The 21,717-nt window shown below is 34.2% G+C and overlaps 1 protein-coding gene across 1 annotated transcript; it reads right to left on the minus strand.

Moving 5' to 3' along the window:
* Positions 1-20,248: 20,248 nt before the first annotated feature.
* On the minus strand, positions 20,249-21,470 carry LOC131627354 (ethylene-responsive transcription factor ERF014-like). Its single transcript, XM_058898198.1, has one exon. It carries the CDS (start codon positions 21,342-21,344, stop codon positions 20,697-20,699), a length of 648 nt encoding a protein of 215 aa, XP_058754181.1. The 5' UTR covers positions 21,345-21,470; the 3' UTR covers positions 20,249-20,696.
* Between the last annotated feature and the right edge of the window lie 247 nt (positions 21,471-21,717).

A 21,717-nucleotide genomic window follows, 5' to 3' on the forward strand; every position in this document is an offset into this window, starting at 1 on the left:
TTCCACAAACGAAAGGGACAACCCGTACAGTTCGCATTCCTGCTAGCAATGTCCCTAGGGATGAAGAGTACCTGGATCTACAGTACGGAGTGCAAGAGGTGGACAATACAGACCAAGCACCTCAAACACAACAGTCTATTCCTAACTCTGGGGAAGACTCCAAGGACAGTGAGCAAATCAAGGCGCTAGAAGAGAGACTAAAAGTGGTAGAAGGATACGATGTCTTCGACGTGGATACCTTCGAAATAAGCTTGGTCTCAGACTTGACTATCCCTCGCAAATTCAAGATTCCCGACTTCGAGAAATACAAAGGGCTCACGTGTCCGAGGAATCACTTGTGCATGTATGTGCGAAAAATGGCTGCCTATGCTCATGATCAAAAACTGATGATACACTTCTTTCAAGAAAGCTTAAGCGGAGCGTCTATTGACTGGTACATGCAATTAGAGAAGTCTTATGTCCGAAGCTGGAATGATCTGGCCAACACCTTCTTAAAGCATTACAAGTACAACCTGGACATGGCACCCAACCGGATGAAATTACAAAACATGTCACAGAAGAAGGATGAATCATTCAAGGAGTACGCCCAAAGGTGGAGGGAAATGGCTTCTCGAGTCCAACCTCCCCTAATGGAAAAAGAACTGGTGGACATATTTATGAGCACCTTGCAAGGACCATACTACGACAAGATGGTCGGAAGCATATCTTCAGGGTTCTCGGACTTGGTAGTCATTGGTGAGAGAATTGAAAATGGAATCAAGAATGGGAAGATACAAGGGGCACCCTCAGGTTCCTACCATCCAAATAAGTCATATGACGCAAAGAAGGAATCCAACATTGTGGGGGCAGTCATGGGTAATCAGACTCCAGCATCACAACAAAGGGATCAGCAAAAGCAACAGGCTGGCTAGCGCACCTGGAGGTCCAAGCCAAAACGATCATTCACTCCGTTGCGCATGCCATTGGCTCAAGCCTTGCAACGTCTGCTCAGTCAGAACTTGGTAACTCTGCTACCTCCATACTCAGCTCCAGCTAACCCCGCTCCCGGGTACAAGCATCATGCTAGGTGCGCTTATCATTCAGATAGTCCTGGTCATGATACAGAGGATTGTGGGCCGTTGAAGCACAAGATCCAAGATTTGATTGAAGAAGGGCTCATTGAGTTCGAAGATCCTAGCAAGTCTAACACCATAGGTGGCTAGAAGGAGGATTTCTTAGATCATTAGTTTTGTTTCCATTCGCAATTTCTTTCCGTTTGTTTAAACATTAGTCTTATGACATATGCTATGTACTTTTCAAAAAAAAATCATTAATGCATTGCTTACGTTTGTCTTGATTCATTCCTAGTGTTCTCACTATATTTAAAACTGTGTTTTTACTTGGTTTTATTTCTTTGTGATATTCAACTCTTGATTAAAGTCGTACACCTTTTGAGGGAGAATGACGAAAACGATACCACAATTTCATACATTATGCTTTCGAACAGACCGTGTTGACGATGTACAGGCATTTGTTCAAATCCCTAAAAAATGGAGATATAAGGATGTTAATCCCTCGTCAACCCCTTTGAGCCCAAAGAAGTAGGAGTTTTCCTTCATACAAAATAAAACCCTTAATATATAACCTGGGGTAGGGTAGCTGCTCAGTTAACTTAATTATTCCAAGTTGTTCCTTTGAACATAATCACCGATGGTTCCCCATCATCATTAAGACCGGCAGTCAATGTCCTCAAAGAAAAAGAAAACAATGCAAGAGCTTGCTAAGTCAAAACCTATTAAGGAGACTTAGGCGAAATTGGGGCATCCCGCTGACTGTAGTTTTAAAGCGAACAGTTCAGGCAAAAGTTAGGGATAACAAAGTCGAAAAGAGGTCACTATGTACCTTCAACAAAAGGAAAATACTACAAAAAAGGAGAATGACTGCCTTTGCAGATAAACCTTTGGTTTTTGAACCATCACAAATGTCAATGTCACAATTCCCAAATTCTTTTGGAGACTAAATGCATAGCTAACTGAGCATAGGACTGGAGAACATCACGAAGATTGGGATGGGTACAAATAAACTTTGAGCCTCTATCTTTTGTTTCTTTAAACCGTGAACCAGGCCACGTTACAACCCATAAAAGTCCTAACTGAAGCATGGTTAGTTCGAAAGCATATCGTTACCAAAGGTATCCCGACTCCTTAAGGTCTACTATAACTCTTGAGTTGATATCACTTTCTTACAAAAAAAAACTTTGTTTTGCTAAAAAAAATGTTTTTAAACTTTCAAGACAGACATATGCATTCGCATTTTATGAATTTCATTACAAAGTACGCTTGTCTATATGGATTCAGATGTTTAAACATCAGGGAGAAGTTGCATGGGGCATGGCTAATGGCTAAAAGTCCTACTGACTGACGAAGTAGCTTTTAAAAGCTTGTCAAAAGAAGAAACACCTCTTACGCATGACTGGGATGGCTAATGTATACACATGGCATAACTCGTCATTACACCATTTACATGGGGCAAATCTAATCAAGATCCATAGAATCTCTCAAAGATGATGGATAGCCCATGGGGCAAGCCCATTATCTGGGGGCACGTTGCAAAGGTCACTCAGTATCAGATGGTATCAATACCACTCTCACACCCTTTCCAGGAACCTTTATAGGATATTTCTCAATCTATCCATGCAGTCTTCTTTAAGACATGTTCAAACACTCCTTACCCTTTCTAGGAACCTTGTTCAGACAGTCTTTTAAAGACCCGCCTTCTTATCTTTTCTATTTTCAAACCCTTTCAGACAGTCTTCTCTAAGACATATTCAGTTCCAAGAACCTTTTCTAGGTAGTCTTCTGTAAGACATCTCTTAACTTCTTTTTTAGTTAGTCTTTTAAGACATATTCAAACTTCTCTTACGCTTTCAAGAACCTTGTCAAACTTTGTTTAAAGTACAGAGTCTTCTCTAAGACAGTTCACCATCCTTTCTAGGGTGATATTCTTCAAGATATCTTTTCCTAAGTTTTGTTTAAAACGCCACAAAAAAAAAACAGTCTCTATCCTCTATAGGAATATTTTGACCCTCTACACAAACACATCCCTTTGAGCTTTGTTTAAAGCGCGATCTTATTTAAGACAATCTCCCATTTCTTTCCAAGGACCTCTTCAGGTAGTCTTATAGAAGGCATCATCTCATTCTGAGTACTCAGCAAAATCACTGTCCGTCGGGCGCAACCGAAACGCATGACTCATTCTGAAAAGCATCTGCTTCACATTCAAATCAACACTTAGCATCAAGGAGACCCCGAAATTGGTCTAATCAAAGACGATCATTCCTGATAAAGACTCTTGAATGGGGAAACCACATCCAGAGGGTTTTCCTAAAATAGGGGCATACAATCAAGGATCCTATTAACTAGGGGCATGTCTTTCAAGACTTCAAACACTGGGGCAATGCATATCAGGCAAGACATGGTGAAACTCGAGTTCTCTCTAAAGGTCCCTCCTTCAGATAAAGGGGCATGTCTCACGATTTCTGATATTCGGGAAGTCACACTAGTATCACCCAAGGAGCATTGTTGCGTAATTGATCTTCCCACGCGCACACTATTTACATCCCGCAGTGTGGGATCGGCATACATGCATAATTCTCATTTATTTTGAGAATCTCATTACATGACACATGCATCATGACATTGCATAAAACTAACGCTGCCTTTTCAGGTCACTTCATATTCAAAAGGATGTTATCATCCAATTACAGTGCAAATACGATCGTATCAACGATTCAATCTTAACAGATACAATTCCAATACCTCATTCCAAGTCTTTCTTCAAAGACAATCCAGAAGCAATCAAAGAATTTCTTACCTCTCCAGGTAGTCTTGTCCAAGACAATTATCCTAATCTTTCCAAGCAGTCTTGTTTAAGACATATCCTAACCTTTCTAGGTAGTTTTGTTTAAAATATTTCATAGCCTTTATAGGAACCTTTCTAGGCAGTTTTGTTTAAAACGTTCCACGACCTTTATAGGAACCTTTCTAGGTAGTTTCGTTTAAAATATTTCATAGCCTTTATAGGAACCTTTCTAGGTAGTTTTGTTTAAAACGTCTCACGACCTTTATAGGAACCTTTCGAGTTAGTTTTGTTTAAAACATATCGTGTCTTTTATAGGAACCTTTATAGGTAGTTTTGTTTAAAACATGCCATACCTTTTATAGGAACCTTTATAGGTAGTTTTGTTTAAAACGTATCATGCCCTTTATAGGAATCTTTCTAGATAGTTTTGTTTAAAACGTATCATGCCCTTTATAGGAATCTTTCTAGATAGTTTTGTTTAAAACATATCATTCCCTTTATAGGAATCTTTCTAGATAGTTTTGTTTAAAACATATCGTTCCCTTTATAGGGACCTCTCTAGGTAGTTTTGTTTAAAACGTATCGTCCCCTTTATAGGAACCTCTCTAGGTAAGTCTTGTTTAAGACATCCCGTATCCTATCTAAGAGCCTTTCCAGGTGAGTCTTGTGTAAGACGTATCACACCATTTCCAAAAACTGTTCTAGGCTAGTCTTGTTTAGGACATATCATTCCTTTCTAGGTAATCTTCTTAAAGACATGTATCCAATCCCTCCTTATCCTCTCCAGGAGCCTCTATAGGTCAGTCTTGTTTGAGACATATCCAAGTTAACCTTATAGTCTTATTTAAGGAACATCGTATCATTCCCGAGAACCTTTCTAGGTTAGTCCTGTTCAAGACGTTTCATATCTTTTTAGGAGCCTTTCTAGGTGAGTCTTATTTAAGACATATCATGCCTTTCTAGGTAGTCTTCTTAAAATGTTTATCCAATCTTTTCTAAGACATACTTAGTTCTTTTAAAGAACTCCTCAGTTAGTCTTCTCCAAGACATTCTTCCTGAGCATTGTTCAAAGCCTAAGCTTCTTCGCATCAACCTTCGATATACCCTATTCAGGAACCTCTTCAGGTAGTCTTATGTAAGACATTACTTCCTCTCTCCTCAGATACAATCAAATGATCCAGGTCTGAAAAGCACATGCTTAGACAAGTTCCCTACGCAAGCAAATTTCAGGGCATTTCAGTGTCCAATCATCTTCTACCTCTTCAGGTTCAAGAAGATTGAACAGGGGCAGCTGTCATACCCCAAAATTTGCCCTCATGTTTCTAATCCTAATTGGCTCTTGTTTCACATTCATATGCAATCTCGAATTAGTCATAATCATGCATTTCACAAGCTCCTAAGACATGTGATCAAGATTTTTTTATGCAGAGGTAATTCATTTGGCTACTACACTCAATTTGAGATGCAATGTGAATGTCATACATCTCGTATATTTGCAAATGCAATCTTAAGTCGAATGAATGCAACGGCCTAGCGGATAGCATGGTGAGGGTGAGGATTTAAATATGTAGAAAGATCTGAGTTCGAACCCTAACACCTCTATTATTTTGACACTTTTGCTTTTAGTCTTATTATTATTATCATTATTATTAGTATTTTAGATTTAAGATTTATAGTTTAATTTTAATATTTTTGTTTTAGTTTTGAATTTTGTTTCTTAAAGATTTTTAGTTTTTTCTAGAAAATTTCAAATCTCATTATTATTACTATTATTTAAAATATCAATAAAAAAAAGAAAAAAATATATTCAAAACCTTTTTGTTTTTAAGTGTCACGCTTTTAGTAGTAAAGTTTTATTATTATAGAATTTCAGGTCCTTTTATTCTAGGTAGAGTTTATTATTAATTCAAAAAATGCAACAAGAGATGTTCCCTGAAAATATCAGATTCAGGGTAAAACAAAAAAAGATATCCAAGATTCAAATCGGAAAGAAATCTTCAATTGCAAAATCAAGTTCTCCAAACTGCAAGAAAATATTCAATTACACATCAAATCTTCCCTTTCCCAAACTTTCAATGAATTGTGAATCAAGGATTTCGCTGCAAAAAACATCCAAATACAAAGCAGTTATAATTTCAATTTCAATCTAATAAAATCATTCCAAAAGTGGAGATCTTCAATCATCCTCAAATCATTCAAGACCTAGAATAGGATTATAAAAGGACAGGAAGCCAGGGTTCGGGAGAAAAAAATGCTGGACGGAAAAAAATCACAGAAAAAGGGGAGAACGAAAAAGAAGAAAAGTCTGGAATCCATAGTAAATCCTACGGTTTCGTAGCCTGCTTTGAACCGCATCATTACAACAGACGCCTCTCAACCACACAACCACGCAACCGCGGAGAGAGTGGCGGCCAAACAACTGTATTCGTGCTATCCTGCCGGCGACGAGTCCGCAGATTTCCGATCCTGTATACGCAGTGGCAGTCGTCGGGATATTCTCCCACCACCGTGAGTAACATCTATCTCATCTCAGATTTTATTGACATGTATTTGCTCTTGAATCTATGACCATGTGATTTGTTTGTTGATTATAAGTGAAAAAAGAAAAGATTAGAAAGAGAGAGATTATGAGAAAGTAACTAATAGTTGAAACTTGAAATTTTTTTCTCTCTCCGCGTGCAACATGATGATTCCATTTTTATTATTTATTTTTTTAATTTCTCTTTGTTCCGCCACGTGTCGGCATACGGTTGGACCGAATTGGGAAGGAACTAGTGGGACGGACCACTTCTTTATCCTGATACATCTTTGTTAGTTGTTAGCTATTATTTAGGGTGAGTTTGTTTATTTTCCTTTAACTTAGACTTTCTCTTTAGATTAGTTTAATTATATGACTGTTAGATTATTCTAGTTAGCTTTTTACCACACAAAAAATATATAACAAAATCTCCTAATAAATTGATTCTACTTTTCTCTTAATAAAATAAAAAGGGACGTTGCTTTCATTTTATAAAAAAATTCTAATTTAGTCTTAACTAATTAGTGGGGTATTTAGTCGTATTAAACAATATAAATCATAAGATACAAAATTCATTTTACTAAGACTTAGTAATTTAATTTAGTCTTATCGAACATTCATTAGATTAATATCAACCATTTATTTTTGATCATTTAAATTATAAAAGAAAATAATATAATTAAGATAACATTTATTTTGCTAAATGGTTTTAATCAAATCCATTGGTTACGATGATTAGCATCCCTTTATCAATTCGTTATTATTTGTAATCGAATCTATCGGTTATGGGGTGTAACGATAAAATTAAAACACATCAATTTGCTAACGGTGATAATCGAATCAATCGATTAGAATAATTAGCAATGCTTTTGTTAATCTGTTAATGATGGTGATCAAACCTATTGATCATCGCGATTAATGGTACAAATCAAATCAGGGTTGTACGCCCACATCCTAAAACACTTCCCAAACTCAAAACCTTCAAAACACTTCAAATCAAACTACGGATTTTCATCCTTATTCAAACCACGACAGGCCAGTCAAAAAGCCTTCAAACCATTCAAACTCTAACTCTAATGGCGTACAACCCTTCCCCGAACTACGTTGACTCTGATTCTCCCTAAGGAGATACGTAGGCACTTGGCAACAAGGCGAGTCCCCTTCCTTCTAAATCTCATTTTTCCCGATTTATTTCCCTTAATTATTTAACCCTTGAAAGCATAAACCTTACCTTAATACTCTTAGCCATAAAACTGTTACCTTAAGATTCAAAGCCATAGGAAAGGGTTGAGGGTGCCTAACACCTTCCCTCGACCTGAATATAGTATCTTACCCTGATCTCTATACTGCGTAGGGTTTCCTATTCACCCTTCTGGATAGGTGGCGACTCTAAAAGCTTAATTTTTAGGGCAGGTTGCTACAATTGGCATGTGTGCAAAGATGTTAGACACAATGTCATGACATCATATTTCCTGGTTGGGAAAGTGCATCTCTCAACTACTGTGTGTAGATTCCACTAGCTGTTTATTTTTCGGCTGCACCTCAAATTGTGGGATTTCTGTTGTGTATTCTCTACACAGCTAAGAATGACCTTTATGATTGATTTATTTTCAGACATTAGGTTGTTAAGTTGTTTTATCTAAAATAAGCCAAACGGGGAGATTGTTAATCATCTACGTTATGATTGGCATTATGTTTGGCAAAACTAACTTATGGGAACATGTTGAACAGGATGTTCTATTCACTTCAACTAAATAAGACATGTCGAGAAAGATGTCCTATGCAGGATCCATTCGACCACGCGTCTTTTAAAGTTAGAGTTGGATCTGTTGAAGTTTGTTTAATGTATAGGTGCAAAATATTTTGGAATATTATGCAATCCTATGTGACGCTTGATTTGGGGGATAAGAGATTGTCTCTGTTTTCAAGATATTTGATTAGTTTTTAAATATGGAGAATATTTAGGAATCTAATTATTTGAGCCCTATCTTCATGAAGAAGATTTTGGAAGATTTTTTGGAGTGCCCTGCGGCGATTTGAAGCCCAAATCCAGTCCAGGAGATTGTTTTAAATAGCAAGCATCAAACCTAGTATTGTGTGGAACTTGCATTGTAGTTTGTGTTAGGGTTTATGTAGTCTTGTCTATTGTGAGCCTCTCTAATATCAACTTGATAGAAGAGTTTGGTGTTTTTGTTGAGTTGTAAGTTCTGTGTTCATTCATAAGCTTTTAAGCATTGAGTGAGTGTGTTTTGGGAGTGTGTCTTCTAATATTTTATAATTGATACTATCATAGTGGACTTATCTATGGCTTGGTAGCTCCCAGAGTAGGTATTGTTGATATCGAATTTGATGAACAATTACTTGTGTTCTTTAAAGTTTCTGCACTGCACTTTTATATACCTTGTCATTGTGTGTTGTTTAGAGATCATTGTCTCGACATCTCTTAGGACATCTGAGATCTAAACAAAAAAATTTCCAAAATGATCACTCTAGAGCATATACCCACTGAGAAACAACTGGCTGATATTTTCACCAAAGCCTTGGATGCTAATCAGTTTGAAAATCTTAGAGGTGGGTTGGAAATTTGCATTATGGAAGAGTTATAGCAATTACAGGTATGGAGAAGTGCAACTGCTACTGCATCTTTCCTCTATTTTCTAAGGCTTGAGAAGCCTAATCAAATTGGTATGGAAAAGGGATGAAATAGAAAGTCTCTGCAAGAAAACCACAAAGAATGCGGAAGGCTTTTTTACATGGGCAGGAGGTCGAAGACCACCTAAAGTTGTTCATATGTGTGTGTTTCCATCATATGTGTGTGTTTCCATCTATGTGTGGTGCATGTATGCAATATTTATGTGCTTCCATTTCTTTACATTTACTCTATTTTTTTGTCAATATTTGGCTAAAAAGGGAGAGTAAAGTGTTAGTGTGTTTCTTTATTGATCTGATGTTACGACACATGTCCTGACAAGCTGTTTGGCATACATCTTGATTGTGCTACTGCTAAGGGAAGAGTAGCTTTTGTGGTTGCTCGCTTATTGCAACTATTTAGGGGGCATGATAGTCTGTCATGCTGGTTGATTGTGTTGCTGCTGAAACTGAAAACTGGAGACTGAAGAATGTGTGCACGCGTGGAGAGAGAGAGAGAGAGAGAGAGAGACAAGCATTGTTGACTGACCAATAAGATCGTTCCACGCCTGGCTAACCATTGTTCATCATCTTCCTCCTAGGTACCTGCGGATTCTGCTTCGAAATTCGTTGCGAACGTACCTACAGATTTTTCTTCGACTGAACATGCATATTCAAAACTGAATAAAAACGATCAAAAGAAACATGGTAAGAACCCATGTCACCTAAATGGAGTGTTGTCAGTCCAATGGTGCTATCCTTTTGCTCTAAAATTCCCTAAAAACAGAGATATGGAAGGAACACGAAACATGCCCTAACAACGGTGTTTCACCCTTCTTACGTCAAAGCTTTGAACCAAAGGTTCAAGTCTCATCTAAACATCATAAGGAACTCAAATATGCCATTAGATTTCATTAAAACATGATAAAATATTGAAAATGAAAAGCAGACATATATGCAAAACGAAACACATGCGTTCAAGGCTATATAAGTCGTGTCTCACGGTCCATGCTTACTGTTTGACACCTGAAGGAGTGAATGGAATGAACATTTGACCTTGAAACCTTTTGAAAATATTTCCTTCTCGTGCCCTAGTTTTGAGTCTTTTTTGTGAGAGTTTTGAAGCGTGTTTGGGAGGCTAGGGTTCATCCCCTTGATACTGAAAATATTGTGCTTATATAGAGAGTGAGATTAAGGTTGAGAATAAGCTTGGATATGGAATCATTGGTGAGAGAAAAATTGAGAAAATATTTGATTGAAGCTTGCATCAAATCTTTCTATTTTGGTTCAATATCCCTTCCATATTTCTTTCACGTGTTTGAATTATATATTTGGACATATTGGGTGATTGAAGTAAATTGGAAAATCAATCTTTGATTTTAAACAAATTATTCCATATTTTATATGACTTATTAATATTTAATTGAATTAAAATCCAAATAAATAAAATAAATATTATAGAAATGAAATAATTGGTTCAAGAGTCTTCAAATAGCCCACAAATTCGTCTGAAACCCATCTCCTAGGCCCATTGGTGCAAAAATTCATTTTTGCTCACATTGACTTTTGTGCATTTCTTCAAAATTGCCTAACTTTACCAAATCATAAATCTCTTAATTTTGATCATATGAAGGTGTTCTAATACTTTTTGGAAAGCCCCAGATGTCCTCTACAAGCCACTTTAGAACATAATTTGCATTTGAGGATTTTATCTTGAAGATATAGCCCCTAACAAAAAACAGGTTTTTGTGGATTTTCAAAAGGACCTATAATGTATTAGCTCATATCTCTCAAATGATGCCTTTCTTGGTCTTGGACCCAACATTAAAGTTGTAGAGAATTGAATTTCCTTAAGAATGAGATTTGGTTGGGGAATTAATGATGAACCATGTGAGAGTTATGATCAGTCAAATTTCAGTTGACCCTAATTTAGAAACTATGAGTTTTGTTGATTTCAGAAATTTTCTTGATGAATCATGATAAACTCTTGATCAAATTATGAATGTAACTTCAAAATGTTGATGTTGATAAAAAATCAGGAGTTTTGACTATAAGTTGACCACAGTTGACTTTTAGGTCAAACTAGTCGACTGTTGATCATTTAGCCATCCATTGGGCAATCAAGGCTTGAAGCTTGGTATAAGAATATTTTGAATCATAGGAGAAACCATGAAGTCCATTTGAGATCTCAGAAGTTCCATATCCCTGATGAAAGGCAAAACCCTAATTCAAAGGTCCTTGTTTAGGAGGTAGATAAGTGTGCCCAATTCTTGTGTAGTTTTGAGCAGTTGAAGAAGTGTTGAAATATAATGGGAAAATTTTGGGGTATGACAATCACCATCCACTAGTCTCAAAATGTTTACAATAGGCTCAAATACTTTCAATATGTCATTGGCCTTAGCCCAAAAGTCCCTACTCATAACAATTTTTCTTGCTTCATATATTATAAATTTGCTTACAGCCTCTCCAAGCCTTTTCCTCCATGTCTTAAAAAACCCTTTACCAGCTCTTGGTTGCTTCATGCTTTTGCTCCTAACAAGATCAATATTAGTAGATCTCAAAGAAAAAGATATATCTTCTGGACTTTCAGCCCCACTAACACTGACACGAGAGCTTCTGCCATATTCGTACATTTTCAGAACCTGTTGTTTCTCGTTTGAACTGTTTCATATTTTCCCATTCTTGATGTGATCTAAGGCTTTGTTGTGTTGCATATCTCAATTGATCATCAATAAGAGTATCCACATCTTCATCTTCAAAATCTCCTCTTAAACGTTCTTCAAATTCTTCTTTTCTTCTTTTAGAATCATTTTTCTTTGCTTTTGAATCAAGTAGAAGTTTCATCATATTTTCTCGACCCATAGTTGTTACTCTAGCACAACCTGCAACTTGTCCTTTCATATGTGCTATATGTTGCTTCAATCTTGTAATGCCACCTTTTAATACCACATTACAAAATTTGCAACGAACATTGTTGCGACTTCCGAGTTCTGGCGTTCCAAAATACCACCCAATATCATTACTTGGAGCACCATCCAAAGTTTTTGTAGGGAATTCTTCTCTTGGCGGCATTGTGTATATTTAATAACACCTATTAATTTAATATAAAAAATAATTAGAGATAAATATAAAATTTAAATAAAATCCGCATTTTATTAAAAACTAATTAATTAACTAACATAAGACAATTGTTTGTCAAAAATATAAAATAGTTATTTATATAAAAAATTTAAGTGCTAGATGACTAAAATTTAACAATTTTTAAAAAATATTTTAACATTAACTAAATATAAAAAAAAGAAGTAAATTATTTAAAGATTAACAAACATAACAAAAATTGTTTGTCCAAATTATAAAATAGTTTTTTTTAATAAAAAATCTATGTGTTAGATAACTAAAATTTAACAATTTAAAAAAAAAATATTTTTAACATTAATATAATTAACTAAATGTAAAAAAAAAAATAAAAAAAATAAACCATTTAAAAGTTAAAATTATCTTAACATCACAAGATTTTTATTTTTTTTACTTATTTTCTACACACACCATAATTTTAACCTAAAATTAATTTCCCTCTATAAATTCCCTCCTAAATTTTAGCCAAAATTTAAATAAATTAATTAAAAATAAACTATGACACTTTTTCATATATTGGTGGCTTTGGCAAAAAAACCATGTACGCGGCTTATCATGCTCCTCGCATTTTCAAGTTGGAAATAAATGATAACAAGGGGCCCAAACAACATAAAGAAATTAAAATTATATTTTCTATCTTCTTCTTTCTTCTCCTTCCTACGCTAAACAACAATAACACACCCACATTTTATTTATTCTTTCCCTAATCTTTCCAGTAAACAACAACAACAATGACCAAATTTTTTTCTTAAATTCAAAATAAAAAATCAAACACATAGTGAAGCAAAGAGAAAGTATTACAATATATAAGTGAAATGAGAGAGAAACTTACAATGAAGTTGGAGAAAAAAAAGGGAGAAACTTGCTTCAAGTTGAATTCAAAAACATAATGAAACAAAGAGAAAATGATGAAATTTTGAACTGATATAATATTGATTGGAGTTATGAAGTGGTGAATGAAAATTATTGAGGAAATGAAGTTAAATACAAATGCTTCATTCATTTTGAATCTAAGAAAAGCGGAGAAATGACATAAAGGTATGTATCAGTATGAGATTCTTATTCTATTTAATGTCTAAGATTCTTCTGTAAGGTTAGATACTTTTTAGTTTGTACCTAAGATTCTTATTCTCTTACTTTGATTTTATTAAGAATAATTTTAACTGAATCAAGTGTATGTTGCGGTCCGTTGCGGTCTGTTGCGGTTGAAACACCGTTATAATGCATTATTTCCCGTTCTGTTGCGGTGGTGGTGCGGCTGTTGCGTGTGATTTCCGTTCACACTGCAATTGCCATCTATTGTCGATGCGTTGCTGCCCGCAACCGCAATATTGCATCCACAACATGTGTTGCGGTCTGCAATTTCAAACCAGCTCATCACCTTTTTAATAAAACCCAAGCTTCTCTGAAGTACTAATAGTGGAACATGACCACCAACGGATATTAAAAATCATACTATCCCAAATAACAACTACAAAATAGGATTCCGACAACCCTTTGGTGGAAACCGACAGAACATCCTACGCATCATCAAAGACCGTGACGGAGAAATTCTGAATAGGTTACGAAATCCAATGTTTTTTATGGGCTCAACAGAATCCAAAGGAGTTGAAATTGGAAATATTGATGGTTTTCAGATGCAAGAGATAGAACATTAATACTCACATAATACAGTTTGCCCACTTGAATTTCAACCTACATAAAACAAAACCACATAATACGTACAATTTGCTCACTTAAATGTCAAACTACAGAAAACAAAACCATACCCACACAATACAATTTTCTCACATGAATTAAACCTATAGAAAAAAACCATACAAAATAATACCATCATAATCAAAATCCTAAACAATCACAATTCATAACTTTAAATTCAAAACACTACAAAACCTAAGCAACCAGGGAACAAAACAACATGTTATGTCGCCCCTTTAATAGGAGCGGCTGGAATGGAAACCGCACCTTCGACCTCAACAATAGATAAGCAACAAAAAATCCATGAATAACAAGTTTAAACCTGTTGATGTAGATCCAACAATGGCCACGTAATTGCTGCCTAATGAGGTGTGACAGTTACGTGAATACATCTGTGCAGCTGAGGGGAACTATGATATAGTTTTTACATTGAACCAATTCCCCCATCATTTGATTCATTCAGAGTTTTCAGAGAAGAGCTATTTGCGGTTTCAAACGCTTTTACATATGGAGGCATCAACTAGGTTTTTACATATGGAGGCATCAACTAGTAGAGAAAGAGAAAGAGAAAGGGGAAAAATGAATTAGAGAGAAAGATTAAAATTTTAAACAATTTTGAGAGAAAGATGAGAGGGTTAGTAATTAGGGGATCCGAGGAATTTGAGAGAAAAAACGATAATGAACGCGGGACAATGAAAAAGGTGTGGATTTCTCAATTCTATGAACTAAAAGGTGTTTCTTTAATAGGTTAGAACTTGAAATAAACAAGCGTGTAGTTTTATTTGGGTGCGACAGGTGTTTTACCGTCGTGAAATAAGTTTTAGGGCGGTTAATTTTCCTGTCGTGACATAGCTTTTGATGAGAAACTCGCGTGATGAGAGGTTAAGGGAGGCGACAGTTGTTTTACTGTCGTAACAATAATATTAGGGCGGTTAATTTTACCGTCGTGACATGAATTTTAGGGATGGTTGGTGTCAACCGTCATAACCACTGTCTCTATATTCCAATTACGACAGTTATCAAGTAATTGTCGCAAATATTGTGTCGTAAAACAATGATTTTCTTGTAGTGTTTTAAGTAAAAATTGGTTTTTGAAGCCTGTAACTGATTTTTAAAGCCTTGTAGCTGGTTTTTAATGCATGATATTTATTTCAAACATGTTCTAAGTGTATTCTAAGATTCCTAATGCCAAAGTGCGCATACCGACTCAGGGATAACGATCAATGTACAAAATTGCTAGAGTTTTTCCTAAGTTTTGACATCATGCAAAACATTTATTGGGCAAGTGCACTCATATAAAGCTACTATGAGTAAGAGTAAAGACAATAAAGGTTAGAGAGATTGCACGAGGGAATTATCCAGGTTCGGCCGAACATTGGTCTATTCCTGTCCCTAAGAGGTCTTCTTGAGATTTGGACTTTAAACTTTTGAGTGTTTATAGGTTATGTCCACGAACCTTAATACAAGCTGATCTTGAGATTTTTACAAGTTTATCCCCAACCAAATATAGTTTTTATCCTAGGCTAAGCTAACGAATCTTCTTAGAGATTTTCAGGCTAATCTCAATAACCAAAAGCAAAACTTTTTCCGACAAAACTCTATAAACCACAACACAGATTTTAAAATTGGTTAATCTCATGAATCAAACCCAATCCTCTCAAGAGTATCACACTCTTAAGAGTTAATCAAACATTACAACCACTTACAAGATTCTTCCTCACGAGCAATGTTTCACTTACAAGAACTAAGGTAATATTAAGTGAAATAGACATTTTTCTAAAGAGAGGGGAAAGAATTTAGGGAAATAAATTTCAAAGAAAATGTAAAACGTTGAAAGTGGTGTGGAATGAAGTGGAGGCGAGCCTCTTTTATACAAGAGTTGGAAAATCATAAAACGGAAATAATTTGTGAATTAAATTAATGGGTCGATCAATTGACACAAAACTCCAATCGATTAACCAGTTCATTTTTAATACTAAATTAAAATACTTATATATTGTAAATGACCAAATTAAGAGCATATCATTTTGTTGGTTTACTAATCAAAACTTATTTACACTACATTATTGTGAGGCTGAAGAGTCATGTATGGCCTGGTAGAATACCAACCACAGAATATAGTTTAAAGCTTCCAGTGTCACACGTTTTAGACCAAGAGTCAAAGAAATTACACCGTGTTTGAGACTCATTTTCGATAAAATCAATTCATGTATACAACCAATATATTTTGCCTCTAAAGTTACTTTCATTTGTTAGAAACTAATTAAACAAACAAATTGAGATTCAACCCATATAATTAATTGATTAATCATAACTTAACTAAATTAGTATGTCCTAATAAAGCCACACAACAATCGTTAATTTCATGCTTAATGTTGGATCTTAACCTCTCTACCACTGCCTTTCTTTTTGGAGGCCAAATATCCTCTGCCACAATTATTAATACTATGAAACCAAAGTGTGATCCCACATGAAAAATATCATTAAATATTGTAATATGCATTGCTTCTTTATATTATTCACATGCTGATTGTCAAAATTAGAAGCGTACTCACATGCTGTGTCACAAAATACAACATTTATATTGTCAATTAGTTATATCATTTTCATGTGCATAACATTGAAAAAAAAGCTAAACTAAATTGACTCATAATGCTATGTAGGCCCAAGAATATATGCAACAAATGTGATATACGTATATGTGAACACCTAATAACAAAAGCAAAAGGTAGATGCAATGTAAATGGAACAAAAAAGAATGGTATCCCATGCCTTCTCCCATGTTCCAAAGTTAGCCAAAAAGTGTCAAAGTTTGGCTATGGCATTCTTAAATTCTTTGTTTGTAAAGAATAAGGATCATGTCTTGCATATATAATAATGTTCTCAGCACGTTATATCAGCATGTAACACTCAAAAGAGAAAGTTGGTTGCATCATAAAGTCATCACTACAAATTTTCTTTATTTCTAGCTAGTTCGAATGATATTACTATTGCCAAACAAATTAAGTTGAGCCAATTGAAGAAGAATGGAATTAGAATAATCATCATAATTACGACATAAAGTCGTGAGTTGAAAGTGAAAATAGAAAATAAAAATTGAAGTTGTTTTCTACTATCTTGGTAGTAGAATCGTTGAAAAAGATTTTTGTAAAAAAATAAAATAATATTGTCAAGATGAGTCTCATACTCAGACGTTTTCTTTAAGATGTTTTAAAGCAATAACTACAATTATATGAACATACTATCATTATCATTGAGTTTTAATTTTAAATATAAAATAACTCGGTTAAACTATATTGTTACCCTACCACACTTTAAGAACCATTCTAAAATTACATTCTTAAATATGATAGCAATATCACTCGTATTTTTTAAGAGAATAATTTTTTAGAATAAATTAGAATTTTTAGTATTTAGAAAATTCGACATATATAAAAAAGAGCTAAGGTATTTTGAAAAGTCAAAGTGTGGAAAAGAAAGAATAGAGAAAACAGTTTGATATCGATTTACGAATGAAGAGTTTAATAGAGCACTCTTTATAAAAAAGTTTGATATCGATTTACGAACCGACAATTTATATTATTTAGCGGTTATGAATGGACATTTAGATGAAAAAAAGAAGAAATAAAAGTGGAACATGGAAGAAATAGTCAAGCAAGTGTTTCACACGCGCTAACATGTACAAAACTTGCATGGATACGAACATAAATCATTAGTGTTAGGAACAACCAATAAGAAAAGAGAAAATTTAAAATTTATTTAAAATTTAACTTCTTTTTTAATTGGATTTATGGGGTGGTTGTGATCAGTGTTTTAAAAACCGGACCGGACCGGCCGGTCGGACCGGTCGAACCGGGAACCGGTCAGGTAATCGGTCTGGTTCAATAGTCGGATCAGATATGCCATTAAACCGGTGGGAACCGGTGAAAACCGGTGAAAACCGGAAAAACCGGAAAAACCGGGTAAACCGGAAAACCGGAGGTTTAATTGCTTTTCTTTTTTTTGTTTTTTTTTTAAACTTTTTTTTCTTAAATTTTTTTAAACTTTTTTTTAACATTTCTTTTAAACTTTTTTTTTAACTTTATTTTAATATATTTAGTAGTGTATTACTTAAATAGCATTCTCACATAGTTTTTTAGTGACAAATTAAAAACTTTATTGGCTCTGTTTGGCATGCCAATTTTTGAGCTTATGTCTTATAGCTTATAGCTTATAAGCTTATATAACAATAAAAGATCTGTTTGGTAACGGTCTTTTTATTACGAGCTTATAGCTTATTTTACTAACTTATAGCTTATTTTTCAGACGCTGTTTCAAATAGCGTTTTAGCCTATAGCTTATAGCTTATCATTTTTTCTTCCATTTTTACCCTTATTTTTTTAATTAAAATTCATTTTTATCCTCTATAATTTATTTTAATTTAAAATAAAATAATTATATATTAAATGTCCTTTATGTCATTTTAATTAATCAGCTAGTTGAACCGCTAATTTTACCAAACACTTCAATCAGCTTATTAACTATAAGTCATCAGTCATCAGCTATAAGCTATAAGCTATCAGTCATCAGCCATCAGCCATAAGCTATCAGCTATCAGCTAACTTATCAGTCAACCGCTATTTTTACCAAACAGAGCCATTGTCTATTTGTTATCTTTCTATTAAATTTTCTTAAATAACATAAACATATTGAATTTTATTTGATTTTCTTTTTAGGAGGATCCTATTTTTAATTAAATTTGGTACACATTAGAGTTATTTTGTTATAAATTATTCAATTAGATTATGTTGTAATTAGACTTTGTTTAGATTATGTTGTAATTAAACTTTGTTTGCAATTAGACTTTGTAATTTTTTACTATTTTGTTATGTGTGATACATTTGTTTAAAATTTGAATTTAAGTTATGAAATTGTGAATTTACGATATGATATTTTTAAAAAATTTAAAAGCTAGTTATATTTTTTTAGAGACTGAATCATCTGGTTCGACCGGTTTTATACCTATATAATGACAGGTCTATTCAACCGAGTTATCCGGTTTAATCCGGTTTGGTCGTGCGGTTCGACCAGTGACCCAGTGGTTCGACCGATAAACCAGTGACCCAGCACCCTCACCGGTTCGATGACCGGTCCGGTTTTTAAAACACTGGTTGTGATTAAGTAGGAGAGAGAAAAAAAATATTTTTGTTTCTTAATTAATAAAAATTTGTGATTGGTTGTTTGTAAAGTCACTTGTTATGTTTGTGTTCATGCAAGTATTTTTCCAAGGAAAGATAAAGGTGGAACATGGAGGAGGCGGTCAAGTGTGTGTTTCACACACAATATAGAGTGTCAAACACACTCTTATGCGTGTGAAACGATGATGTGTCCAAACTTTGATTTTTTTTCTTCTTTTTAACATTACTTATTTCATTAGTAAAATCTTTATTTCATCTCACAACCACAATGACATACCTAAACACTCCTGTTATGGTAAGTTTCAACTTTTTCTCAAAAGCAAACTTGCCATTAACTGCCCATCTATTTTTGTACATAAATTTGAACCTAACCGTGATCTTTTCCCTTTAGTTTTAAAGGAAGAAAAGGCATGAAATACCAAACTTCTAAAGCAAGGAAACACTAGTTCTTTTTGTTAAAGACACGCTTTATGATGTTTCTCAAGTTACTACTCGCTCTGCATATGGGACTAGGTTTTTTTGTGTGACATGAGGGTCCAGTTAAATTCCAACTTTTTATTATACTACGGAATAAATGGGGGAGAGAGGAGATTTAAGGATGGAGATAGAAAAATATAGAGAACATAATATATAAAAAGTTAGGGGAATAAAGGGGATGCCTTATTCTCTTTGAATTGGAAATAATCAAGCATCTCTTATAATTTTTCATGCAATAAAATCTCTGTAATGTCACCTAAATACAACTCGGATTTATTGGCCCGATATCAGAAGCATAATGTTAGATGGGTCATCAAATCTTAAACGAAACTGTTAATATTATGTTAATAAATGTGATTGAGTATAACTCATTCCTATAAAATCGATTTGTAAAATAAATATTACCACTATTTATAAGTATAGATTCAAATTATATATTATATTTTGTTCTCCGGTGTGAGAGGTGGAATTCATAATTTTTCACACTTAAGTATGTTACTCTAGACCAAACTATTTCCTCTTTAATGTTACGCAAGTTGTATAGCAAAACATTTTTCTCACATCGTTGCACGGTGAAAGGACTTCCTTTGCTTAAACGGTGAAAGAATTTCCTTTGCTTAGATTATGGTTTTAAATTGCACTCTCCAATCGTAAATGCGGCCACAATATTGCGGATGCGGTAATCTCTGCAACTACATTGGTACGTAATTGCGGTGTGATTTAAGATCACGCATCTAGCCTCATTAGAAACTACATCATACAATTTCATCCATGCTTTTTCAAGTATTTTCATCAAATATCAACATTTCAAAACCTCAAAACTCAATTTACAATAGAAAACCTTAGCATTAGGTACTTTTTAACATTGTCTTTCAAAAACTTAATAAATTCACGCCGCAATGGCCGCAAGACGCATCACAGTAATTGCAATACGTGCAATTGCAACTCCCGCAACCACATCCGCGGCCGCAATTTAAAATCATGATACATGATATTTATGACTACATATAAATTTTCCTCCCTTTGTTCATGACATTGACATAACAAGCCTTACATCAATAAAGACATACAAATTTGAACACTTACAATATATTCTAACATGTAGCATTAGAGCCATATATTTATTTCTTACACTAATATCTTCAAGTAGTATCACCGAAGAGAAAAGAATTGAAATTTATATTGAATTGAATTTTAAGAAGAAAAAAAAGATATAAGTTTCTTCAACTGAAGTTCCACAAACGAATATCACTTTCTTCATACACATCATCAAACAAATATGATGAATATCCAAAATCAACGAAAGAAGCACTCATCATCATCTGATCAACATATTTCGGAGACTCTAAACCTTCTAATCCATACCAATTACTTTCCATCATATTCTTCATTTCATCGTTAGCTTGATCAAAAGACGACATAATTGAAACCTCATCAGAAGACGAAGAAGAAGAAGCCATTGATGATGATGAAGAGGGAGTGTTACTTTCAACATTGACATTGAGATTGAGATTATTTGCAGCAGCTGCAGCAACTCTTTGGATTGATTTTGGAGACATATCTTGAGGAATAATGCAGTTTGAAGAAGATGTTGTTGTTAAAGGGAAATTGAGATTTGAAGCTGAAGATGAACCTTTAAGGCATAAAAGTGCAGCATCGTAAGCTCTAGCAGCTGCTTCCGGAGTTGAATAAGAACCTAACCATATTCTTGTTTTTTGATTCGGTGCTCTAATCTCTGATACCCATGAACCCCAGCTTCTCATTCTCACTCCTTTATACTTCTTCTTCTTGCTATTATCCGAGATAACAATTGGTTTTGTTTTTGTTAATGGTTCTTGTTTGATCTTGTTGATATTCTGAGACTTAACCATAGTAGAGAGATTGAGGTTTGAAGTGTAAAATGAGAAAATTGTTGTTGAGTGAAGAAGAAGTGTTTGAAGAATGAGATTTGAGATGAATGTGGAAAGAGAGAGAGAGAGAGTATTTATAGATAGTAGAGAGAGAAAGAGAGATGTGGAGGCTTGGTACTCAAGGTAGCAAATCTTGAGTGGTCAAGATAAGACAATGTTGCCAGATTGTTTTTTGTTTTTTATTTTAATTAGTACACACAAGTTATTTTCAAAACCTTCTTGTGAAGCTTCCTTTATACTATATTACTATGGGTAAAATTATAAATATATATATATATATATATATATATATATATATATATATATATATATATATATATATATATAGGGGACG

This window comes from Vicia villosa, unplaced genomic scaffold (assembly GCF_029867415.1).
Source record: "Vicia villosa cultivar HV-30 ecotype Madison, WI unplaced genomic scaffold, Vvil1.0 ctg.000359F_1_1, whole genome shotgun sequence".
Taxonomy (NCBI): Eukaryota; Viridiplantae; Streptophyta; class Magnoliopsida; order Fabales; family Fabaceae; genus Vicia; species Vicia villosa.